Source organism: Rhipicephalus sanguineus, chromosome 5, assembly GCF_013339695.2.
Source record: "Rhipicephalus sanguineus isolate Rsan-2018 chromosome 5, BIME_Rsan_1.4, whole genome shotgun sequence".
Classification (NCBI taxonomy): domain Eukaryota; kingdom Metazoa; phylum Arthropoda; class Arachnida; order Ixodida; family Ixodidae; genus Rhipicephalus; species Rhipicephalus sanguineus.
The window spans coordinates 35,031,673-35,058,933 of NC_051180.1; the positions used below are offsets into that span (position 1 = coordinate 35,031,673).

Consider the following 27,261-nt stretch of genomic DNA (forward strand, 5'->3'; position numbering starts at 1 on the left):
ACCAAAAATACGCCTGCATGCACCACTATAGTATTGCATTAGCAACGACGGGGGTTGGGTCGTTTTAGGGCTATGGTATTCTGATAGCCAGCACGCGATGTTGTTCGATTCCAGACTACGCGGTCCGTGGTGGATTCGCCACTACGGGATCTCTCACAGCGATCGTGCTTCTTTGGGACGTTAAGTGGATATAAAAGAGAAGCACTTATCATTTGAGAGTAAAAAGTGCAGCTTTTGATGTCACGCTGACGTATGTGTGCAGGGGTCTCTGCGATAAAGCAAAATAAGTAATCGTTGGCCTTCACCGTTACTTCTGTAGTATTCTAGGGACCAATATCGCGCTATCAGAGATGGAGACAGCTAAGTAGTATAGAAAAAATAAGGGACGTTACCATGCGTCCTCACGCGCCTCGGATAAATAGTGCTGCGCTCGAAAAGGCATGCGTGTGGTTCTTTTCCATCCTAGCTGTGGTTCACTAAACGATAACTGCAGACATATCACTTAACGTTTCCTTATGGGAAATTCAGTCAGTCAACAAATGCTAACATTTTTATACCCGAGAGAGAGAGGGAGAGAAGGGGAAGTGGTAGATAGGGAAGGGTACAAGTGTGTCTTCTGAGTGCGATTTCGTTGCAGCTATTCCGCCCGTACGAATGACGAGTCTCTACAGTCTTTATCATGGGCTTTTCCTCTGCGTTCTCTTTCTCGCGGAACGCGTTTATGTAAACATGCCCCTATTGTAGGAAGACAGCTCAATCGGTTCCCGGTGCAGTACGAGGAAGTTAGAGGCCGCAACATTGCCGCTGCCTTTCGCAATCTGGTTTTCCGGCCTAATAGAGGCTGTGTGTCAAGAGATGCTACTTCTTCGCAATTGGTATGTAAGCAAGAGTACATTGAATTATTTACAGACAGACAGACAGACAGACAGACAGACAGACCAGACCAGACCAGACAAGACAAGACAAGACAAGACAAGACAAGACAAGACAAGACAAGACAAGACAAGACAAGACAAGACAAGACAAGACTAGACTAGACTAGACTAGACTAGACTAGACTAGACTAGACTAGACTAGACTAGACTAGACTAGACTAGACTAGACTAGACTAGACTAGACTAGACTAGACTAGACTAGACTAGACTAGACTAGACTAGACTAGACTAGACTAGACTAGACTAGACTAGACTAGATAGATAGATAGATAGATAGATAGATAGATAGATAGATAGATAGATAGATAGATAGATAGATAGATAGATAGATAGATAGATAGATAGATAGATAGATAGATAGATAGATTGTTTCTTGTTCGTATTGTTTTAAAACTGCTGTATAAAGCTCCTGTTACACATGGGCATTACAAAAGGGTTCATTTTTTAGTTCAAGACGATGTTGTGTCGTCCCGTCGTGTGTCCCTGTCCCTCAGCGCCGCTCAAAACTCAAAAGGTGAACAACCCACGCACGTACAGCGCAGGTCGCACAAATGAGGCGATGTACTGCCGGATGAAGCAGGAATGAAGCGAAGTACTTCATCCTGTCTGCCTCGTTCGTTTCAATTCGTCCCATGTTGCGTCTGCACTCAGCTGTTGATGCACTGTGGTGAGCATAACATTCCGAGACTGCTGACCTCTCCCCTACACGCACACATACACAAACAAATAGAAAAGAATAAAGTATCGGATCTTGCACATTCAGTGCCACCCATGTCTTCTACTCGTATCGGTCCCAGCGTCTTTAAAAAAACGCCAGGCCTGCGCGGAAAGCGCAGCACAATCACAGCGAAAGCTGGAAGAGCGGCATTTCTAGAGCCCGTTGTAAACTCTCTTGGGGCTACTAATACAAGTACACTTGCAAGGTACCCACTACGCCATAAATCACAATATTTGTGAAGTTGGGAAGCACCTACAACGCCATTATTCGTCATTCTGCGCAGAAGCGAGGTTCCAGCTACACACCCGTAAGGCATTACGTGCACTTTGTTGACGTGACGACGGATGACGATGAAGAATTGTGGCTCAGCCCTTTGTAATGGGTGGGAAGCTTTAAACGGCTCACTAGTTACGTAGTTTGCGTTGTGTGACGCCCGGTCGCTATTTCACTCTCCCACCATGCAATATAACATACGTTGACGTGAGAAAGAGAAGACAGAGAGAGGGGGGAAGAACTTTATTGAGACCCTGAGGAAATGGATGATGGGCTTATGGGGCTTCCTTGGCAACCAATACAAGTGCACTTGCGAGAAACCCACTGCGCTATAAATCATCATAATTTCTGTGAAGTAGGGAAGCAGCCGCTATGCCATTTTTCGTCATTCAACGGAGAGCCGTGGTACCCGCTAAAAACATGTAAGGCATTATGCGCACTTTGTTGATGTTGTACCTGATGACGATAAAGAATTATTGCAGAGCCCTTTGTAATGGCTTGGAAGCATCCAACAGCACACTCGTCGCACAACTCGCGTTGTGCGACGCTTGGTGCTTACTTTACTCTTCTACCACACAAAAATTACAAATGGTAATGTGGTTCCTTCCGGACATGAAGCATGTATAGCGTCTTTTTGCAAGGCAGTTTCAAGCACCGGTATGGCTCTGAGGTAGAACACTGGGCTCCCACGCAGAGAGCCCAGGTTCGAACCCCGTTCCATCCTAGAAATTTTTTCTAATTTCGTTTTTTTTTTCTTATTTCGCGCGATAGCGATTACGGACACCGGCGGCGGCAGCGGCGGCGGCGGACAACTACGGCGCCAAAGACGGCTGTTGAAATGATCTCATAACAGCTTTCGCTGTAAAATCCAGATAGCCAAACATGAGGTCCAGGCTCGTGGATGTGCTACCTTCATCTTTTCTGGCTATGTACGCGTGAAACTGCGAGGCTTCAGCATGAGGTAACCAGCTGGTTATAGTTAGTGGTTGCTTAGCGTCTTTAAACAGCCCACCAGTGGCTAAGACTCATGCACTTTCGTGATAATTACATAATGTCCAAGCGAAGTACCTACTAAAGTTGCCGCAACTACATTCTTGCAGCAATATTATGATAAACGGCTTCAGGTGGGTGACAGTTCCGACCGGTGTCCCTACAGGCTCAACTGAAAGAAAAGAAAGCTACAATAATAGTGAAGGCATTCAAGCAGTGCGATCGAGGGCTTTATCAAGATCACGTGCCCTGTGTCGACATTGTTCTGGCTCTGCTATTATACCGTACTATAGACGAATAATTAAAAAAAAAAAAAGCAACGAAAGCCGTGTCAAAGCGTTTTCACCGAGAGGCTGCGGGAATTCGAGGAAGTCATCTTTTCAAATGGGTATTCGATCTCACGTATACGTGGTTTTCAAAAGTGAGCCCTTTTGCTGTAGGGTTTTTGTAATCCTCTTATCCTCATTGGCTTATTGTCAAAGGTTTATGCGGTCGCGCAATTGTTATGGTTCAAGCTCCGCGTAGTGTGCATAGTTCCGTTCAGAAAAGGCACCCCTAGCTTTGAAGTACAAAGGCTTTCTTTTGATGGCTGTGAGTCGCTTATGGCAGCTACATTCTGGAGCAGAAGCCGCGGCACACCCACGCACAAAAATCGTTTGAACAAATGCGTGCGTATCCTTTTGTCACCCGAGGTAGCGGTGCCCAGTCTTTGAGATTATTTTAATGTGTTAAACGAGACGGCTGAAAGCCAAGTTCATGGAATACCCACGAAGCCCTTCATTCCCATGCATAAACATGCACAAGAACGCGCTGACAGTCTGTCGCCTTTGTTCATTGCTAAAACGGGTTTTTTGAACGGGTTTTGCAGAACCTGCTCCGGGCACTTTTCTTGCTACGGCTTTTGTGACGTTTCACGAAGCACAGTCTGAAACGAATTCGGCGTTACCGATAATTTCAGGATCTACAGGAATAACGCCAAAGATTCCCTAACGTGCATCTTGAAGGCTTTCTCTTCTTTCGCAATGCCCGTGGAAGACAAGCGTGATTAAGTGACGCCGTGTATTTCAATGTACGTAATAAAAGACACTGAGAGATGAAGACACGTTCCATTCAGAGAACCAGAGATTCAGTGAGACTGCACAGCCCGCATTGAGTTTAGCGTTAGGCCAACGTGGCTGTGCGTTTCTGTTCTCCCTCTTGGACAGCTCTTGTCTCACAATGAGCGTTCGCATCCTGAAATTTGATAGCCAGGGCTTGCTCCATTCGACGAACGAGCACAATAGCATGTAGTACCTTGATATGCAACGTACAGGTAGACGTACACAGGCTTCGCTGTCTGTATAATAATTAGTTTTTGTCTGCTTGGGTTTTCGCAGGAACACAGTAGAGTGTCGGGTGTCTTCCGGGCTTAGCCTTATGTAACCTTATTTCGAGAAACCTTAACGCTAATACTTCGTTAGCCGGGTTCATCGCCTTACGTAATGCTGCGGCTGCACGATGTGCGAGCGTGTGTTACCGGCAGATACAGTGGTCTAGGTTTCTGTATCCGAGCTAGTTGGTAAGACTGCATTATACTGAGCGTGTATGGAACGCAACGAACGGAAGCATGGATACAGGACGAACACACAGACGGAGTGCTCTGTGCAGACTTGACAGTAATGAAATCACATTTCGCTGTAATGAGTAATGTAATGTAAATAATTCTTTTGGCTGGTAATTTAGTAATATAATGGATTACTTCGGTAATCTTTATATTACCTTATTAATACAATGGATGACTTCGAGAAAGTTGCTAATTAGTTTCTCTACTACTTTTGACTAAAATATGGCATGTTCACTTGCTTCATGGCATAAAAAATTGACCAAGGAAGGAAAGAAAAATAACCGACAAGTCAATCAACTTCAAGCCTGGGTGCGAGGCAGCTGCTTCTGCGATGCAACAAATGTCTCTGAGATTTCAATGTATATGTGCTGTTAGTACATCAATGATAAGCTTTTGTTAAAGTAATTTCAAAGTAATTTCATTATTTTTCAAAAGTAACAGTAACGTTACTTTTTGGCGCAGTAGCCAGCCGAATGGTTTGACCGAGGGTGACCCCAAGTATGAATGCGAGAGACAGCAATTATTAACGAGAACTCATCTATTTATTAACGATTACTCAGCAATATTACCGAGAAGTCAGCTTCATAGCCAAGACGACAGTTACTCATCACAGAGCACAAGTCCCTGTTGTCGTAGTGAGGACCGGGAGGAGCGTCCCACGTCGATTTCACAGGCATCTCGAGAGAGAGAAAAACTTTATTTGAAAGTGTGTTTGGACCCCCCGGGTCCCTGGACCACTGCGCGGTCCTACGCCACGTCTACACGGTCATGCCTCTCACCGCGATGAAATCGGCAGCCCGAGTCACCGCAGCAAGTTGCAACGCCGGGTCCCCAGACGAGAGCAGGACCTCATATTAGTTCTTTGTGATCAGTGGGATATACGGCAATAGGCTTGCATAGCTCGGTTATAGAAGGCAAGTCAAAGTTCGCATAGATCAAACCTATGCAAGTGCCTCGTATAGTTGTCGTCGGTAGATTCTTTCCTGGCGAATTAAGGAACATCATCTTGAACTGACTGATCATGTACTCATTCAACCCATTCCTTACATTTCCGTTCCCTATAATGTTGGGTTAACTGTGAAAGTAGTCAGACTTGCCCAATTTCTGTGGCACATACCCGTTTATGATTCGTGATACGGCAAACATATTACGGCAGCCTCTATAGGGTCCCTCCGAAAAGGGGGGGGGGGGAAGCCGGGAACTTGTGGGGTGCGTTTTGTTTTACAACGTGTAGTAGACTTGTGTTCTCTCTCTCCTACTAGCTAGCTTCGCAATGGATGTAAAAATTGACATTACTTCCCACAACGGCCTCTTTTGGTCACCGTGTTTCCGGGAATAAAGACGGAAAGGAGGAGGAGGAGGAGGAATAAACTTTATTAAGGGAAACCAGCAGGTTTAAGTGGCCGGGCCTAGGCCTCCCATGAGGGGACGTCAAGGGCTTGCCTCAACGCCGCCTCACGGGCGTGCTGGGTCGCCCAGGTTTGTTCGTCAAGAGCGGAGCTCCGCAGAGCCTCGCGGAGCCTCGACGAAAGGCACTAAGACGGAAAGTAAACAGTTTTTTTTTTTTTCATGTAACATCAGGGATACTCGTTTGCTGTTATCGTCAAAAACGTGTGTTGTGTTAACTTTGCACATCCAACAATGAAGTAACATATCTGACTGAGTGAAGGTATGGGGCATACTTGGCGCCCCCCTTAAATGATTAGGGGGGGGGGGGGGGGAGGGTGGCTTGCCATCTTGTGCGCACGCCTATGGGCATACCGTCGACTTGTTCTCGCCTTTTTATTGTTTATCGCACTTACATGCACGCCGCTACACGATATCTCTGCGTGTTTTGCAGCAACTCGTTGAATGAGCTGACCGCACCATGCTCTCGTACGGCACAGGTCGCAGGGGGCTGAGGCATCCGCGGGCAGCGGCGTCGGTTCCGCTTCAACACGGGCCATCAGGACGTCCCGGCCACTCTCTTCCGCATTCACTCCAGTCTGCATTCCCAGACACTCAGGAACTGGGTCGCGCCTCCCAAGGGGCCACCGTGCGAGGGAGAGGGTGGTGCCGGCTGAGCGCTACGGGAATCTTCCGGAAAGCGTCCGGACCAGTTGAACAAAGCGGCCTGCCTGCGGCAAAATTTACCAGCGTGTAAGGTGTAGAAAGCGTTAAGTGAGGGACGATAAGCTGCCACGTGACCAAGAGCATCAAGTTGCGCGAAACTCCTTGCTCTTGTCATTTTACAAATTAATGTCATTAATCAGAACTTGACCTCGTGATGGTCGAAGCGGGGCTTGTATGCGGCCCTGTGTTGACAAACGACGGCGGCACAGCAAACCGCCTTTTTTCACGATGTCACGGCGCATGCGCCCTTCCCCTAGCGGAAAAGTCGCGATACGCCTCTTGATCTCGGAGGCTTTCTCTCTGGCGATACCAGTTATCCGGGCCCCTACCAAAACCCCACCAAAACGGCAGAGGGCAGCACAGTAAAACGTACAAGGCGGATTGACTAGGTCGACAACAGAATATAGCAGATCGAGACGGAGCATTATCCTTTAGCCAATAATGTACAATAAAGTAATAAATTACTTTATTGTGCATTGATGTTCCACTTCACGCGATAAGAGCTAACTAGAGAATCAGTGCATTTCGATACATATTGAAACAAAACAGAGGCTATAAAGGCCGCCTCAGCGTTAACTCGAGCGATGACGACATGAAAGCGAGCTGGTGTCGCTTGCTGCTCGGTCGCTGTCTTGGTCCAGTGTTTGGACTCATTGTAAATAGATTGTCAGTAGCCTTGTGCGTCAGTTACACGTAACCTTTGAGGGCTTATCTCATGGCACTGGTGTTAGGAACGAGATTTCTGCACTAATGCTGTAGGCTCCAGTTTTACCATTGGGGCACGTGCTTTATTGTGAACAAATGCAAATGCAATGAGAACTGCGTCGAATGCCAAGCACCTGCAATTTCCCTAGACCCACAGGAAAAAGGAAGGATCGCATGCACTGCTCAATGAAAGTACAACGCTCCGTTAACGAGTCCATGTGCCGGTCGTTTCTCTTCTCTCCCAATGCAACAGGTGTACAACCGGAAGCCATTAGCTCTCGTGTGCAATGTGACACACTGCGATCTTCCTGTTTTCCGTTCGCTATGATACTAGCTCTTGCAGTCGCCGAGCTTCGGTAGAGGAGGGGTGTGCGTGTGTGTAGCAGGCCGCCCATGCACACACCACTGGGTCGGCAAGGCCGTCGAGGCGAGGGTGAAGGTGTGTTTACATCGGCAGCATACCGCCACGCCGGCCGCCGGTTACGCCAGTGCAGGAGTGCGGAGGGTGGTAGGAGAAGGTCGTCTGTATTTTCGCGAGGCGGCAGGCTGCCGCCACGCCGACGGTAGAGTGTATGTAGCCGTCGGGTCGAGCGAGAGCCGTCTCCATGGCGACGGCTACTTGTGACGTCATTCAGTTCATTGATCGTGATGACGATGTGGCGCCGGCAACTCCGTCGGCGCCCGCCGCCGTCGCTCTCGTCTTCCCTTCTCTCGCCAGCACGCGCCTTCCTCTACGCATCTCTCTTTCTGCCAAGCCTTTTCGCTTTCGAATTACGCCCACCGTTTTTTTTTTTTTTTTCCCGGGAAGCTGGAGAGGAAGGAAGATGCAGCCGTATGCATCTGTCTCTCTCCCGACCGTCGTGCTTTGCACGAAAAGGAATGCACGCGTCTTTGGGGTTGGCGCTGCGCTGCTTCGGCTGCCCGCCACCCCCCGTTATTTTTAGATGCGGCCCGGCACCTCTTCTTCGTTCACGGGTACCTTTGGGGCTCCTGCAATGACGCTGGAGAATTTGGAGCAACCTTTCGCAAACGCAGGAATGGGGTCGTCCGAGGCGCCAGAAGCGCCACGGAGAGCTGCAGCTTCGGGCGCCTCGCTTTAACGCATAGTGCGGGGGTGTGTTCGCGCCGTTCTTGCGTAACGATAACACAACCTTTTCGTTTAACACGAACAGGTGGTCGTCGATGCAGTCCATCACTGGCAAGATGCCTCACCCGCCTATGGACGTTTTGGCGGCTCCGAGTGCCATGCGTCCACCTTTAAAGGCCGAAGTGAAGATCGGACGGCTCATCACTCAAGGCTAAATGTTAGGCTTTGCTTTATTCGTTATATGTTTCCACTCGCCACACGAGCCTTTAATTCCTCCGCTTGCATTTGAAGGTCAGCGTAATACCTTGCGTTCATTTTCCTACTTGAAAACACTCCGTGGTCGCTACTTTCGTGTGAAAAAAAAAAAAAAAAGACCACGCTGTTACTATGATACGTGCGTGCATTTGTGACATGACGAACAAAAAGAAAGAAAACAAACTGATAAAGGAAACTGAATTGAACCAATTCAGTCAATCAAGTTTGTTAACATTACGAGAGCTAGAAAGCATATACCATAGGGTGACACATTTTCAAAACAAGGCCCAGATGTAACGTCTCTGGGAGAGCGTCCTAAGTAAGCGTAGGAATGAAGTGACATTAGAAAAAAGTATGTGTGGTTAACAACAATATAAACTGATGATTAGGATTAGCGGTCTAAATGAGGTAACTCGCACATTTGTCTTACGACATGGTTACGCGGCGGCGAAGTCATCACGCCATCCAAATGGGAGGCTGCTATTAGTAGCCCCGGGACTCGAAGAACAGCTATGGCCAGTCCAACAGGCCCGCGACGCAGCAGAGAGACTTGGTCTTTCTCTTCCGACGTGGGAGCGGCCCGCTACGTGCTATAGAGCGCGTTCCGAAGGACTTTAATGAAGTTTTTTTCCATCCATCCATCCATTGATTTATTATACCGCTGGTTTGAGCAGCGACATTGTTAAACGTAGATAGCAGAGGATTAGAACTAAAGTGATAACTTTCGCTGAGCGAGGTTAACAGACTCAATTGAGGGTTACGTTGTGATGCACACAGACGAATAACCACAAGAGCTTCACGGAAGCGCTGCGCATGAATATTTCAGCTACATTATCCAGTATAACGTGATTAACCCAACGCTATTAACTGGCTTAATTAATATATTACAACTCCGAAATCAAGTCCGCCACTGTTCAAACCATATCCACTCATCGAAAATCCCGAGTCTAGTTCAAATTTCGATATGAGCGTGCTCTAAAAAAATCTTGTATTTCAGCATCGTTCCGCGATCATTTCTGTATTTGTTTTTATTGCTGTTCCGAGCTATGCCCTCCTTAAAAAAAAAAAAAAGAAACGATCTGATTAACGCGCGCTACCGAATGCAACGTACTGACCTTGAAAAAGCCCTCGCATCTGCGAAAAACAAATTCCTGCGAGTCTTTTTCTGAGTTGGTATGCCAGATGCGTATTAAACTGCTGCAGCTGCTTGTCTGGTGGTATCAGAATTCAAGAGGTGCTTTCGCATGCAGGCAGTTCTGTTGCACTACACACTGCGGATGCAGCACATTCCTGAAGTCAAATAAAAATAAAAATAAATGCAGATTCTCTGCACTCGTCGTTAAATACGGCGCCCTGCGAACGTTCTGCCGCGAGTAACGCTTCGTCTCAACACGTACACCGGATATCTTGTTTGCTTGCTTGCTTGCTTGCTTGCTTAAGAACAATGTCGTATGAACACATCTCTCCTCACTTCTGTTCCTGTTTACTGTAGGAGACCAGATAGAGAACGTATTTAACATGTGAATATTCTACGTGACCGGAAAGTCGCATCGTAAATATCTCTCCTGTTGTTCCCATTCTGAGACCAATCAGTAAACACTGCCCAACTACTGGCTAATGCTTTAGTGTAGAACACGATAAAGCTCCCATGGGCTGTCGCAGACACGCAGTTCATCCAGAAGCGGCATCGCTCGAGCCTTATTATTAACGCTACAGCTGGATGACCTTTCATTAAAGCGCGTACGGCGGTATAAATACACGTTTGTAAGTAGATCCTCATTGAATCCCTCTAACAATGCGCTAGGAAAATGCACTGTGCTATTTCAGTGGGGAATCTGGATGCTTAATGGCATGCGAGACTATGCGGAGAGATGTTCTACTTATCGCGGTAAGAAAAAAAAAAAGTCATTCAACTCTCATTTGCGTGTCCTGGCTTGCCTCAGAGAGTTGAGGGACACCTCAACTCTCTGTTTGGAGATCGTTACACATCGCAAAAATGCAGCGCGCACAAAAGACAAGGACACGTAGGTAAGGGACAAACGAGCGCTTGAATCTCATCTGTTTATTTTTGGAAATTACAGGACATACAAGCACCAGCAGTCTTCACTGAGCATGCGCGAAATGTCTGCACTGTGTCCCCTGCACCGTGTCCTTAAGGACGTAATTTATCCTCGAAGGGAAAACGCACATAAAGGGAGCAGCACGATGACAGCACGAGCGCCTCGTCCTGTCGTTGTGTTCCTCCCTTTGTACGTTTGAAGTTTATCATTACCACGTAGGTACACAGCATACATAAACAGCAAGAATGGCGGGATAAAAGCTGCTTAAAGGCAGCTTGACTGGTCCCACCTGTCCGTACAATACAAGCAGCAACATGACGAGAATTTCCAGTGAAGACGCTTCTTAACATTAAAACAGAAATACACAGAGTAAAACAGAACAAAAATGGGAATTTAGCAATTTATAAAGAAATCGGCAGGGAACACACTTCAAGACACACTAAAGTAAGGTTAACATTCACAATAGCAGTTAAAGTAATGCGTTTTTAGGGATGTAACTTATGTTTTCATCGCATAGACTATATTTATTTAGTGTTGAGAGAAGACGGTGGGAAAGTGTGCTTTTACTTCGCAGCTAAATTGTGTCTTTGAAGGGACACTAAAGAGCAAGACAATTGTTCTAATATTAGTAAACTACTCTTTCACGATACCAAAAACACCACGCCTGCTGCAAGAAGACGCTTAGTAAGCGAGAAAGCGCGCAAAAACAAAATGTGGGTGGCGACGCCACCTTGAAGTTTCCGCATCATTCGCCGTGACGTCACATGTTTTGACGGCGCCTACCAGGGACTACGTAGTTCCTAATCGGTAAAAATGAAGTACAATGTCCTCTGAGCGGGGCCATAGACTTAACATACCAAGTTTGAGGTAATTTTCTTGAGCCAATGGCGCCAAAATATACGATAACTACACTTTGAAACCTGGGACGTCACGCGGGGAGATTTCGGCGTGAAACTTACAAATGAAGCTTTGAATTTGATTTTCTCCTCTGTTATTAAACCTATGATGGCTAAATTAACAACATTAGAGTTCTCAGAGCGCAATGTATCGATCTAAACCGATTCATCGTTTCTCTTTAGTGTCCCTTTAATTAAATACCAACTGTGCCTGCAAACAGTCTCGTTAAAACTGTGCCGTTGCCTTTTGTGCGCGCTGAAATTTCGAGATGAATGTGAAGTTCTCCTGTAGATCATTACACTCTCTTCGGAGAGTCGTCGGACCCAAAAAAGGGAGTCGACGTGACTCTTTAAAGGGAGTCATATACGTGGCAAGTCAGGAGTCACCGAAAAGAGTAACACATACTTCCCTTTTTTTTTTTTTTCTTAGAGTGTAGGGCTACTTGTACGTAGGTGTGTTGCTTACACATCACCGCTTGCATCGCATATCAAGGCAACGAATTACCTTATACTTAGCCTTACGCTCTCGCGTTTATATATAGAAGCAATCTCGGCTCAGCCAATATGCCTGTTACTACATAGTCACTACGTCTGAGGCACATTCCGTGATGTTTCAAAGCTGGCATCAAGGGGCCCTAAAAAGATTACAGAGAACGTTACGAATTCGCATGAATCCCGAGCGGGGCTCTTACTCTCTGTACGCTTTAATCTATGAAAGCATCAAAGGAATAGCGTAAACGGTGTGGCGATTTCGAATTGAGTAAAACCAATTTTAGAGCCCCGATAAAAGCTCGCTCCAAACCATTCCTCGAAACTACTTGCGTAATGTATATCTTAAAAAAAAAAATAGGAACATACAGTACTGCAGTCTCGGAGCCCCTGTATTCTCTGCGAAGACAATCGAAGTCAAACAGTGAGACGTGATCGTGAATGCGAGCTGCGGAGCCTCGGTAATGTATGGACAGATTCGTGGCAATAAACGCCGGGCTATTATTAAATGAAGCGACAGTTATTCTTTATACACGGCAGGCTTCTTCTGTACAAAAGCGCCCCATTCTTGGAGGCGCAGAAGGTTGTAGCATGTATATTTGTGACGTACCTAACGCGGGTCTTTTGCACCTGAGACGCTCGCGGTGAACAAGACATGCCGCCTTGCGCAACCGTACGTATAACGGCTGCTTTTAAGAGCGTTGTTCGCGCTAAAGGTGTTGAGACAGACACGTTTAAATGGACGGTTACGTGCGGGATTCCGCGTCGTATTGCGGCGAAGCCAACGCCTATTGTGCTAGTCTGAATAGCCAATGCCACTGGCCTACCTACGATACCTTTCCGCGCTTGTGTATACCGTAGAGAGAAATGAACTTGTTGTTGCATACAGCGCCTGGACTGAACGGAACGAGCGCTTCCACAAAAAGGTCGAGGACGAAATACCTGGAAGAGATTGACCCACTTTTCTTACTTTTGAGGATGCCTGTATATTGAGATTGGGAAAATGAAAGCGTATAGTTCTCTCTGGTGAATTTCACCTGTGTGCGTGAGCATAGAATAGTCGCCTCCTTATAACTGTGTCATTTGTTCGCCACCGGCCATTGCTCCGACCTTGCATTTACGCAGCGGCTTTTCAACCCGGACCTCAACCTTGCGCAACCAATCAAGAACCACACGCCTTTGGTTCACTGTACAATCTCTTTCTTTCTTTCTTTCTTTCTTTCTTTCTTTCTTTCTTTCTTTCTTTCTTCTTTCTTTCTTCTTTCTTTCTTTCTTTCTTTCTTTCTTTCTTTTCTTCTTTTTTGTTTGTTTCTTTCTTTTCTTCTTTTTTTGTTTATTTCTTTCTTTCTTTCCTTCCTTCTTTCTTTCTTTCTTTTCTTCTTTTTTTTGTTTGTTTGTTTCTTTCTTTTCTTCTTTCTTTCTTTATTTATTTCTTTTTTTTCTTTCTTTCTTTCTTTCTTTCTTTTCTTCTTTCTTTCTTTTTCTTTCTTTCTTTTTTGTTTGTTTCTTTCTTTTTTCTTTCCTTTTTCCTTCTTTTCTTCTTTCTTTCTTTACCTATTTATTTTCCTCTTTTCTAATATTATATAACCTTTTCCCTTTCTCTCCGGTGCTTTATCGGCTGGTGCTGAGACAGGACCCTGGTCTGCCCAAATTACTTTCGATAACTTGTCTTTCTTAAGCCAGGACTGAAATCACACTACGAAAGCAACGGGCAAAGTAACGCCAAAACTGGCAGATGGCACTATACACTGTGTGGTAAAGGTGAGAGCAGCAAGGATAAATTTCCTCCGAAGCGCTGGTCGTCGTTTCGATAGGCAAGCCTAGCTATATCTTTTAACAGCGGAACAGTTTCGCCCTGTCGTCGTCTCGTGCCTCGAGTTGGTGTGACGCAGGTCCAACGTTTGATACATATAAGCCGAGCAGGCTGCACGTTTGGAACGCCAGCGCTTGCTTACCCGTGACCGCCAGCGTCGCCGAAGGGCTCTCCGTGCCAGCGGAACGCCAGCGTCTGGAGTTAGACACAGTGTCATGTCTCGATTTGGTGTCGTGCAGGTCCCATGTTTCACACACATAAGCCGAGCAGGCTGCACGTTTGGAACGCCACCGCCAGGTGAGGACAGATAAGCACAAGATAAGCACAAGGGCAAATCATTGCTCCGCAGTTCGTACAGCCAGCGCTGGCTTCACACAAATTTCACTTGGGGTGGAACTGGCTTGGATTTTTAGATGTTTAACAGCGAAGCCGTTTAAGCTAACCGTAATTTGTGCGGCCCATCAGAAAACCATCATCATCATGAACGGGTATGTGCCGCAGAAATTGGGCAAATCCCACTACTCGCCACTGGTCCACTGAGAGAGAGGGAGAGAGAGAAAGCTATAGGGAGAAAGAGAGAGGAAAATTGAGAGAAATAATGGGAATAAGGACATAAAAAGATAGAAAGACCAGAGAAAGATACACAGAGAGAAAGATAAAGAAAGAGAAACACAGAAAGAGAGCGAAAGAAGCAGAAAGAGAAAGAGATAAAAAAAAATAGAACGACCAAGACAGTATGCTTCCATATTGCTAGCGAACACACACAAAGGACGACATAGAAGGAGACAGACCACCGCTAGACAGGACCACCGCTCCTTCTATGTCGTCCTTTGTGTGTGTTCGCTAGCAATATGGAAGCATACAATCAATACCAACTAGCCCAGCTTAATGCATTAACGACCAAGACAGAAAAAAGCAGAGAGGAAGAAAGGGAAGAAAGAGAAAGAAATAGAAAGAAAGATACTAAATAGAGATACAAGGAACAAAGAGAAGAAGAAAGGAAGAAAGAATAATGAGAAACAAAGAAGGCCACTCCAGCTGCGCTCCCGAAGCGACGGGAGCCCTACGCCCACGACGACATGCCCGTATATCTATGAGAGGTGCGAACGCTCGGTTCTGGAGTTTGGACATCCGTGTCGTGACTAACCTAGCTAAACCCTAGCAACAACCTAGAAGCAACCAGATTAGACTTCAGAGTCGTCCACTTTCGCTGTTTCAAGCCTTGCGTGACTTGGTGCACGCTTCGTCACTCTTTTATTATTATTTTTTTGTAAGTTAAATAAGCTGGGCTAGTCGGTCTTCTATAACGCCACAAGCAAAGACACTTGTAAGTTAAAAAAAAAAGTAAGGAACATATGCTCGCTGTTTATGTCTTCGTGGCTGTGGCCAGTACTCGACACCACGAGCTACTCAGCAGCAGATAAGCTCGAGCGCCCCATCCCTTGGGCCACGGTTTCAAACACCCCGCTTTGGATCGGGGTGTATCAGTCAAGGGCGTTCACATGCTCATGTTTGACTGCGGTAATTTGTTTTACCTTTTCACACCTTCGCGAGACAAAAAGCGGCCAAGGATCTGCCAGGTCAAGTTTCGAAAGTCTCGTTTCCCTTGGCCTCCTTTCGTAACATTGCGAAATATGCGGGATGCGTTTGGCACGATGAGGGGCCGTTCGGCAATGCGGGTCCGCAAGCACGCCAGCATTTAGTCTATTTCTTTGAGGCTCCAAAGCTGTACCCGCGGTCAGGGGGCAGTGAATTCACGAGAGAAAACTGCGAAGACAAAGCGCTAACAAGGATGCTGCTGAGAAAAAAAGCATAAACAAATTGTTTACAACAGAATGCGAAGACAGCACTACTCAACGGTAAATTTGACTTTTTTTTTTTTCACTCTCCCGCTTTAGGGCAAATTGTTAACCTCGCATCCTGGACGCTGTGATGATTCAGAAACATTCATATTCACATTCACAATCACATGCATATTCAGTATTGCCTCAAAAACATTGTTAAAGGTTTCCTGCGCTACTTAACTCAGTAACACGTACTGAGAAGCTCTATTTCTTCACTGGCACAGAAAGCTGCCCGCGAGTATTGAAAAGAGAAGGATGACTATACCGGTGTGGAATAGTCCAATGTGCCAATAAGGACGCTGGACGAAAACCCAGCCAATCGAAAAGAACGCTTACCAATAAAAGCTCTGCGATTCGGGTCTGCCGAGTTCACAAAGCTTTATAACAGGAACGGTCATTCGTAGTATCACCGTTTAAATGTGCACCACGAAAGCAGGCAAGGGACAGAAGCCAACCGATACGTCATGCTTCGTTATAAATTCCGGTTGATGAGACCTGCTGGACTATCATTTATTCGAGTCACTATCAATGAAATTTTAACATATATCGAGACCGCACGACAATAATTCTATGTAACCTGTATTTACTATATATATATATATATATATATATATATATATATATATATATATATATATATATATATATATAAACAATGAAGTGCTAACAAAGGACCCGGAAGTAAAAGTTCAAAAAAATCAAGCACGTAGGAAAAATTGTTCAGTAAAGGACTGACGTTTCGGCCGCGGGACCGGCCTTCGTCGGTTGACTCCGACGAAGGCCGGTCCCGCGGCCGAAACGTCAGTCCTTTACTGAACAATTTTTCCTACGTGCTTGATTTTTTTAACTATATATATATATATATATATATATATATATATATATATATATATATATATATATATATATATATATATATATATATATATCGCTTTCGTATCTCACAGCTCGCCAAAAAAAGATCGATCTTTTCAATAGGAGTGTATACCCTTTGTTGTCCAAGAAGTGTCACCGTGTTCCTATTTATTCATATCTGCCTTTTGCCTGCGCAGCTGCGCGTAAAAATTCACTATTGGGTAGAAAAAAACAACAAAAATAAACGGATATTCTTTTGCAATGGTTAAACACTGTTTTCAGCTAATTCTGCGTCTGAATTGACAATGCGTTCGCATTATTGGTTATGTACCAACCCTACGTGTGGTGCTCAGCAGAGTTAAAAGTTCATATCACTTTCTCGATGGATGCCTAATAAATTGGTTTCGTTAATGCGTGGTACATAGCAAAGGAGCGCAGGCCTTAACTACGTCCAGTTCAGGCGAAGGAAACAAGCCTAACGAATGACATCCATAACTCATTTCTACGTCAAAACAAAACGAAATAAATCCATACATTGATTTGCTGCAGACGAAAATAATGAAATATAACTATCTCCGTGGCACAGGATCGCCTAGTAATTTGTTACGAGCTTTTGCTTCGGAGCCTTCGCAGAAACTTAGCGCCGAAGACACCCTGTTTTAGCCTTCAGCAATGACGCTTCCTCAGTGCGAGGGATTCGCCAAGAAACCGTATTTTACGACAAGGAGGAGTGATTAAACTTAATGCGCAAGATAATGCACAGTATACCGTGTAAGTTGTCAAAATAGAATTGAAATGGACACATGTTAGAGTGTATGATATCCGTTTCTTTTTAATTAAATACATGTCACTTAAGACAAAAGTAGGGCAGTCTTGAGGGCATTAATATAAGCTAGATCATTATGTACCTCGAAGACTCCTCTTATTCGAAGCTTAGCGCATATAGTCTTCCTCGGCTTTCTCATTAACATCGATTACAGCATGCAGCTCGTAACATTTAACTGCTCGATACGAAAAGTTCAGGGGCCGGATTGAAAAAGCTTTCCATTCGTAAGTTCTCTTTCTAATTGGCTGGCCGTATTCACTAATGATATGTGTTAAGCGTGTGGATTACCTGAAATCTTCTAGAACAATTCCAGTATATATACTAACGTGTTTTTTTTTTTTTTAAGTAAAGTATCAGAACGCGATAGAAAGGGCTCGCGCTGGTACACAGGGCGACGCAATGATTAACCTTTGCCACTGTGCTTTTTTAACCATGCTTTTGGACGCTCGGTGATCGCTCAAGTGGAACGGCTCTGGTCAAGCTACCTTTAACCTTTCGGGAAAGGATGTTCGTTTGAAGGATGGACGGTTCCCTTTACAAAGAACAGCGCTTGCTCGACACGTGCGTCTGGGTCTTCATCATGCTCCATCGTCGAAGGGCGACATTCTCTTGACCTTTGCCAACTACGGACCTCATTTCTCAGCAAGGGCAAGCGTTTATTTCTTCTCTAATACAGTTTCAGCGCAGGCTGCTTCCATCACAGACGAGCTTGACTGGATGCCGGCCATTCCTTAATAGGCAAGCGGAAAGGATACCGTGAAGCATACAAACATAAGGAAAGGAGAACAACGGAGGCGCACTCGTCCACTCATTGCGGCTTTTCAGACGTAAAGGTCAAACCGTAGCTCCCGGCAAGCCCATGCATGCATTGTGTAGGCGCGGGCTGAGGCTGCCTTTAACAAGCAGGATGCGTAAATTCGAAGTTATCGATCGCAACGAGCAACCAATTCCTGGCAGCTATAAGCTCTCTCGATTTTAACGTTAAGTCTATGAAAGTGGGCGCCAAAGAAAACGGGCCAAGCTTGCGGATCAGACGCCGGAAATTGCGAGTAGTAGGTCAGTTTTTATCGACAACTGTACCTCGTAAAGAACTGGTTTTCTAGAGAAAACGAATCGCGAAAGTCAAATATTGAGTGGTATTGGCCACCTTCAAATTCCGGGAAGTCGCCCCCCCCTCCCCTTGACTGATTAAACGGCCAGTCTAGCGTGCTTGATTATACGAAGGATTAAGCTGCGTTCAGCAATAAAGCGACGCTAAGCTCGACAGCTTTAGCATGATTTCACTATGAGGACGAGCTGAATGAGAAAGAAATAAACGTCTAGGACCTCCCTCATCGACGCCATCGATGTCTCTATTAGGGCGCCTGCGATACGAAGAAATAAAAGTTTGGAGTTCACTTGCGACCTTATATTTCAGTAAACGTAAACGATGTTTAGATGCTGAGTGCAATATCCTGTTGGAAATGTCATGATTAAGTTGGAAGGTTGGTGGCGTCTAACATCGTTTTATCTAGTTGATCAACTCGTTTCTACAACGGCTCGATCAGCATGTATTGTTTTTGAGCACCGTTATAACAGTACAACCAGCATTATCTTTAGATTACAAACGATTAAATACGTGTTCGAGCAATACAGCGCCAAGTAAGCCCACCACAAATTCAAAACATATTACTAAACAAATTAGCAGCATGCTGTATAGAGCCCATTGTGTCTCGTTCAGTATTACAGTCTGCACGAATATAAAATTGAATGCTTCTTATTCCGGCAAATGTACTTCTAGCGTCCAAAGTTCTCCTTCGCTGAACTTTCTATTTCGTCATGCGCAAAACGAAAATGATCCAACTTTAAAGGGAAACCCTAAGTTACCTTGGCGTATCATTCATGTGTGCGCTCAACGCGTCTTAGCACGTTACTATCCCTGATGTCAGCTTTCGAGAATGGGTGCACTTACTAAATAATATACTTGGCGAATTATAAGATCCATGAGTGGTCAGACGGTTTGCTCTTTTATACGCATAAAGAAACATATTTGAATATGTGATGAACGAAGCTTATTAATAGACGAGCACAGGCTGCCGCAGCATCTCTTTTACATCGCACACAAGCTTGAGTGGTAAAAGGCGGAGGTCAAAAAGAAAAGAAATGACCCGCTTATGGAGCAGCCACGCATTCCAAATCGCGTGGCGGGAAGAACGGATCGAACAAGCGAGGGAAAAGCCGGAGAGCGAGAGCAGAAGTTTCCTGCCTTCGAGCGTGGAGGAAAAAGAGACGCGTTGCGTTTTTGTTTCTTTTTACGGCACGCCGCTGACGCCGTCCCAATCCAGTGAGCCGCGGCGGGGGTGCGGCGGCTGCCGACCAATAGGAAGAGAGGCGCCAAGCGCCGGGAATTTTCCACTCGGCGTGGCCGTGCAAACGGAGCGGCTGTGCGCCACTTCCTGTGGTCGACGGCGCCGCTCCATTCATTGGACCCGAGCCGCACCCACATCCGCCAAGCGATAAGACTGGCGAGCAGCGGTGTCTTTTCTGGACGCTGGACACTTTTATCTGAAAGGGAAACGAGGCGCGTACGCTGTAGCATGCAACATTGCATCCCGCGTGGCGCGGGAGTGCGGCGTGGCCACCTGCGAACAGGAAACTTGCACAGTGTTCTCGGTAAGGCCGGTAGAACCGCCCTGCAAAGGGCCAGAGATCTACCGCGCCGTTTATTGAAACTTTTCTTGCGTTCTTCGTGCAATTGATCGGCAGCACAAATGTCAGATAGTTCGCGATATACAATACATAATATATATACACACAATTGCATTTTCGGCGTTCGTTATATAATGATAACTGAAGGCCCGCGGAATGAGCAGCACAACTGGCGCGGCGGTGTTTCGGACCGCGTTGGGCCGGCCGGACGAATGCAGCGCAGACAGAGGTGTTGGGCAGCAGGCAGGCACCGTCGTGTTAGTCACGGGCGAGCATACATCACAATGGCCTTTTCTTGGCATGCTCCCTTACCTGCGCCGCAGGGCACGTGAAATCCGAAGCTCTCTACATATGTACACAGCGGCTTATGAACCGAAGGAACGCGGTGCCGCGCGAGAGCACCAAGCGGTGGTCCCACGAAAAACAATGTTCGCGCGTAACGAAAGGTGGTGCTAACGGGCGCCGCGGTACAGTCACAAGTCTGAGGGTGCAGTGGAACGGCTAAGATGGGAAAAGCCAACATCACGACGACGCCAGGCCGTTCTTCTGCACAACAGACGTGTCCTCGGTGCTGACGACGGAGTCGTCTTTGGAACGCAGGGTCTTCCTCAGTTTGTCCACGACCCTGCTGTGGAACTTCTTGTAGAGGGAAGACTGCGAGGCCGATCTAGGCGCCACGGGCACGTCCATGACACGCGAAGTCCTCCGGGTGCCCCGCTCAGACTCGACGGCACGTAACCGCTCCTCGACGTCGCTGCCCGGCGAGCAGGAAAGACTGGTCTGGCCCGATGCTGGGCCACGGGAAGCACGGCTGCTCATACTGCACGATGAACTGCGCCGGGATTTGGAGCTACCACCGTTCTGCTGGTAGATCATGTAGTCGTTCTTCACAACGGGCATCATGAAGGCCATGGTTGCTGAGCAGGTGTACGCACGAGTCGGCACGAGTGAACTGAGCAACGGTCCGAGAATGAATGAGGGGTGTGTGGAGGCGCGCGCTGATGACTTCTGAGGCGTAGGGTCACGTGCTCGGACGCAAACTGCGCCGCGTCCGGCCTCGCGCGGCAGATGGCCAAGGCGCCATTCTGGCGCATAGCCGTGATTGGCTGCCGCGCTTGCAACGTCGCAAAAAGAGAGAGAGAAGAAAAGATGTGCCGCGCTCCTTGCGGCGAGACGGTGAACTGCAGCACGCGTACTCCGGCGCGACATTCTGGCGCCGGCAAAATATGCTGCCTGCAATCCTTTTACGATGGCGTTTCGCTTTCGGACCTGTGAACGCTGGCGCGCGGCCGCCAAAGCTCTGTACGCGTTTGTGTTGACATTGCAAGATGGAAAGGGAGGGGGGGGGGGGTAGTTCCGCGATTACGGTCACGCGCCTCCGGGCGTATGCCGCGCACCGCGATAACGGCGAGAGCCGACCTCCAAAGGTGTGCGCACTGGCACGCGCCGCGTGCTTGTGTTTTCAAACAAGCGGTCTCAGCGCGATTAGGCATGCCGTCATGTGGTGCGTGCCTTCTCTTTTCGTGAAGATCGTGAAGATCGTGTCGCGCGGTTTTTCCCTCAATAACGCAAGCCAGCAGTTCTCAGAGAGGCGCCACGTATTCGCGCTGAGCGCGTCGTTTTACTTTACTCGTACTTTTATTGCATCCCAGAGGCGGCCCTTACATTGCGGGGCGAACGTGCGTCGCAATAAATTCTTCGAGCGCCCTTACTCGTACTCGTGGAACGTCGCTTGGGTGAGGGAGGGGCAGCAGAATTCCAGACGCCGCATATCGCTTATGGGAATCACATTTGCGCGCTTTATGCCAAATCAGCGGCTGCAAAGGGTGCATAAGCGAATTCGTTGTAAGTGCTACAATACAAAGAGATGTCGGAAATATTTGATTCTTAGCTGAGGTTTGACAGGTGCAGGGAAGTGTTTGAACATGGCGAGGAAAAGACGCTACTTTTATGGCCCTTGCAGATATAGCCGCTCAGCGCCCGTGGTGCAGTGGGAGAGGGCAGTTACAATAATGAGTAGTGTGAGAAGGAGAGGGCGAAAAATCACTGACAGTGGAATGGAGCGCACTGCGAGCGACGAAGCGGACTGCTAGTTCAATACTTGCGAAACGAGCTAGCCTGAAAGAGCGTGCATCGCTTTGTAGCTAATATGACTGAACATGAGTTATACTTAGAGGAATGTCGGGAGCCCTTGAGCTATATACAAAAATGCAGCAGCTGGCTCGAGCACTTGTTCGCGAGTTCTCATCTGCCTTGAAGCGTAAGTGGCAGTGTTGTCTATTGGTAACGACATTAAATGGAAATTCACACTGCGCAGTGTGATTTCCGGTGTAAGTTCTGGCGTTTTCGATATGCTCTAGCCACTCGGTTAGGGCAAGCTTACGACAGCTCCTTGACCAAAGTAATATGGTTAGTTTCAAAAACCACTGTACATTTAAGAACCATATTCGATATTTAAGACAATGTTCTGCTGGGCCTCTTCCATTCCCATTCTGCAATGAGGCTGGAAGGATATTTCGGACCGTATTCAGATATCGTACTTACTCGCACACTACAAGCACTGGTCAGCTCTAGCTATAGCGTTGCTGAATGATCTCGGACGGGGTTTGGGCGTGTTGGCTGGTCATCGCTAAGCAGAATACATAGCGCAGGACAGAGGAACATAGGCGCTAAACTAAAAAAAAAAGAAAACTATTTGCTTTGTTGAAAGTTAGCGCTCGTCCCGTCGTCTTCTTGTCTTGTGTTCGTTTCTGCGCTATGTATTCTGCGTAGGGCTGAATGATAGCTATAGTTATGGAAAGTATTGGCTGATATTCGCTACCCCCTGTTATAACGGGAGCACTGTCACCATTAAATACCAATTGAATGAGTTGTCAACCAGTTTGTTTATCTGCGTGTGGCACTTTTTATCCATTCACGAACAATAAGCGAAGTTTATCATTGCGTTTGTTGCACACCTGAGTAATGCAGTTGTTATTTCCGAACTAGACCGAAAACCGAAGTTCCTTGTAGCGACCAGCATAACCAGTCGTCAAATTTTTCCATTGCCTTCAGCGCCGGACGGAAAGGGGAAAGTCGACGCGCTAAATTGCAGCGCTGCCATGCCGGCGATGGAGGTCGCTCCTCCTGGACGATAATTATCGTTCAAGCAGGAATAAAGATACCAAAAGTGGTGAATGGAAAAGAAACGTCGACGTGGCCGTTGGGCGACGGCCTGGTGTCTCGGTAATGCCCATATACACAAGGTATATTAATAGCGCAGCGGTTGTCAAAGGTGTCACGCGGCTTGAACAAGTGGGCACGAGGCGTTGCGTCAATCACATGTCGTCACTAGGCGACCTGGCGTTGTTGACGGTAATGGGGTCAGGTATGAGTTGTTCCACGAGGTGTCAAAGTTAATGATTTGACAGACTGTACTTGTAGGGAATTATTTCCGCGTATTACACTGGACTTATTTCGCGTTATTCATGTATCGTACAACAGTGCATGCCCGCGGGTAACTACTACAACTACTACTACTACCTGTACTACTACTAATATCAATAATCAAACGTTTATTTAATGTGCCCAGGAACAACCGTAAGGTCTTTGTACTGGCGCACGAAAAAAGAAAACAAAAAAAAAAAACAAAGGAAACATTCCTAATAAAATATCGGAGATAAACGTTACAAAATTGCACATATACAACTATGCGCAGGCAGAAAAAAAATATCAACAGTGTACAAGGCTATGTAAGTACAGTGCAAAGCTCGGAGCAGAACAACGACTGGGAGCTGTGAAAAACATCGAGCTCCAAAAAGTAAGCATTGTAAAGACGTTGTATCCTGCCAATAGTCGAATGTTCACAGAGGCAGGCGGTTACATGAAAAGGTCTATTCTCTCTGGTCAGCTTACGTGGAATTCGGAAATTAAGACAGTTGAGCAGTACAGGGTAGGATATGATACCATGCACAAGCTTGTAAAGAAATAACAGATCAGCGCGATTTCGTCGGCAGCAAAGTGATGGCAATGATAATAATCCAGCAGCGTTAGAACGAGATCCAGAGTCATTTCTAGCGAAACGATGGTTGTAAATGCTTAGGAATTTTTTCTGGACTCGCTCAATGACGTTGCTGCTGGAATTAGGAATGCCATTCCAGATCACAGATGCATACTCTAGTTGAGGAAGACATAGCGCGGTGTACAATTTTCGGAAGGGCACAGGAGAACGGAATTCTCTAGACATTCTGCAAACACAGCCTAGGGTGCGAAGACCCCGCAAAGCAACACGCTTAGCGTGAGCAGAAAAGTGTAAGGTGCTATCAAAAAGAACACCTAGATCATTGATCTCACATATCTTACACAACGACACAGAATTGACAGAATATAAAAATGGCACGCTAGATGTTTTTCGAGTGAAACTCATTACCTTGGTTTTTGAAATATTTAGGGAGAGGTTATTGCTCCTGCACCATTCAGAAAAAGAACACAAATCAGATTGCAGCAAGCGACAATCGATAACTGAATGAATTTCCTTAAATATCTTTATGTCATCGGCATACAAAAGGAAAGAAGAATTCCAAACAGAAGAAACATCATTAACATAAATTAAAAAGAGGAGTGGGCCCAGTACCGACCCTTGAGGAACCCCACTAGTAGCTTTATACAAAGAGGACGTTTGGCCATTAACGGCAACGTAACATAATCTATCAAGAAGATAGCTATGGAGGAGATTCGCAATTGAAGAATCAACATCAAAGTGTGCAAGTTTATCCACAAGCAGCGAATGGCTGACTGGCTGACAACATCAAAAGCTTTGCTAAGGTCACAGTAAATAGCGTCAACCTGTCCTCTCTGCGAAATAGGCGTGGAGACTTGCATCATGAAACTGGCAAGATTAGTGACAGTTGAGCGGCCAGCGAGAAACCCATGCTGATTCACAATCAATGAATTTTTTACATCAAAAGACAATATTTTGTGAAGAGCAAGCTCAAAGATTTTGGATGCGGCACAAAGAAGGGAAATAGGGCGGTAGTTCGAGACGTCACTTTTACAGCCAGACTTAAACACTGGGAAAACACGAGCAGTTTTCCACATGCTAGGAAACGTTGAAGCATGCAGACACTTATTAAATATGGTAGTCAATACTCGGACAAGTATACTGCCATAGGCTTTTAGTATGGCAGAGGGGATGCCATCTGGGCCAGCTGAAAAGGATGGTTTCAAGCGCTTAATGCATTCTGAAATGGAATCTTCATCTAGCGACACAGCATCAGCTGTGCCAACTGCCTTAACCTGTCGACCGTTACTAGCTACAGAGGCTGGAGACTTATAGACAGATGAAAAATGCATGGCAAAACAGTCAGCAACGGCTTGAACTTCTACTCCATTTGGGTCCAGTATCCTGAAGGACTCGCCACTTTTGCTCGACCGTTTGCGCACATACTTCCGAAACTCAGCCGGCCTGTCAGACGCGCTTTTTTCTAAAAATGAAATATATAGACTGTGATCCCGTTTATAAAGGCGTTTACAAAGAGTACGAAAACGACAGAATTCTTCCTTCAAATGAGTTGATGCAGAACGTTTATACTTCCTGTGTGCACGATCTTTATGTTTCAGTGCACTTATAAGTTCTGATGAGAACCAGGAGGGATATTTACAATGATGAGGTGTATACTGGGGAATGAACTTGCGCATGCTGGTCAAGATAAGCTCCGTAAACTGATCGACTTGATCATCAACATTGGGTTTGTCAGTTACCAGTGACCAATCTGTGGTGGACAAGTCATGGTACAAGCCAACGTAGTCACCTCGCTTGAAGGCAAATCTGGGCGTTTTGTCGATTTTTCTGGGAATAATACAGAGTGTTAGTTTGAGTGGTGGGTGAAATTTGTCAGGACGAACAAGAGAGATGTGAGAGAGTGATGCTTCGATAGGTTGATTATTAGAAATACACAGATCTATGACGTTACCACAGGAATTGGCAATACTATTGTGCTGCTGTAGGGAATTAAAAGCGAGAAAATCTAACAATACGCTGCATTTGTTCTTTAAGAAATGATGATAATGAGAAAATTTAAGTGTGGTCCAGTCAATTCCTGGTGTGTTAAAATCGCTAAGTACAAGAATTTTGTGCTTCTTATGTGAAATTACCACATTTTCAATAGAAGAGACGATCTGATTAAAAGCAATTGGTGAAACGCTAGGCGATACATAGAAACATCCGATCAACAATTTTTCACAGTGCTCAAGACTAATTTCGATCCAAATTGATTCAGAAATTGTTTCTATGTCCTTGCGTCTAACAGATCTTAGAGAACTGTCTATAGCCATCAATACACCACCACCTTTTTGTTTAGTTGCACAGAAGTCCCGATCACTGCGGAAGGTGGTGTAGTTCGACGGAAGATAGTCACAGGAAGGAATTTCACTGCACAGCCACGTTTCAGAAATCGCAATAAGGTCAAAAGAAGACGAAACAACATTAGCAAAGAATTCGCGCGTCTTAGTGCGAAGACCACGAGCGTTCTGGTAAAATATATCCAAATTACACGGCACCGTTGCTTACGGGTGCGCACTCTGAGGGATGGAGCATGTTAATAATAATAATAATAATAATAATAATAATAATAATAATAATAATAATAATAATAATAATAATAATAATAATAATAATAATAATAATAATACATTCGGCAGATTCCACGCCTTGTGGGAATCGGTTTCATGCGTAGCAGCCTGCGAGTATAGTTCTATGCTGCATTTTTTGGCTTTGAGCCAAGCGTTACGAGGTGGATCGACGTGTTTTGTAAGTGCAGTAGTTGTGTGCACATCGTGGGCTTGCCAGGCAGGTCGACAACACTGGCGTTTAAAGAGTAACTTATGGTGCGACGTAACGTCAGCCCTCACGTTAGAGCACATGCGTCAGTATTATCGAAATGAAGTGACCGTTACGGTGCGATGATTTGAATATCGCGCGTAACTTTTGTTAGCGTATTCTTCCGGGGTCGAGCAACGCTTGAATATAGCTCCCCGAACCCTAGGAACACAAATGTAACGTTTATTACACTGCTATAAAAGTGGAGCCAATACGAACCACATGCAGCGTCCACCTGACACGACGCCTGTATCGT

At 46.0% G+C, this 27,261-nt stretch overlaps 1 protein-coding gene across 1 annotated transcript; it reads right to left on the reverse strand.

Moving 5' to 3' along the window:
- Positions 1-20,107: 20,107 nt before the first annotated feature.
- On the reverse strand, positions 20,108-21,194 carry LOC119393484 (uncharacterized). Its single transcript, XM_037660525.2, has one exon. The coding sequence runs from the start codon at positions 21,059-21,061 to the stop codon at positions 20,672-20,674; it is 390 nt and encodes a 129-aa protein (XP_037516453.1). The 5' UTR covers positions 21,062-21,194; the 3' UTR covers positions 20,108-20,671.
- Between the last annotated feature and the right edge of the window lie 6,067 nt (positions 21,195-27,261).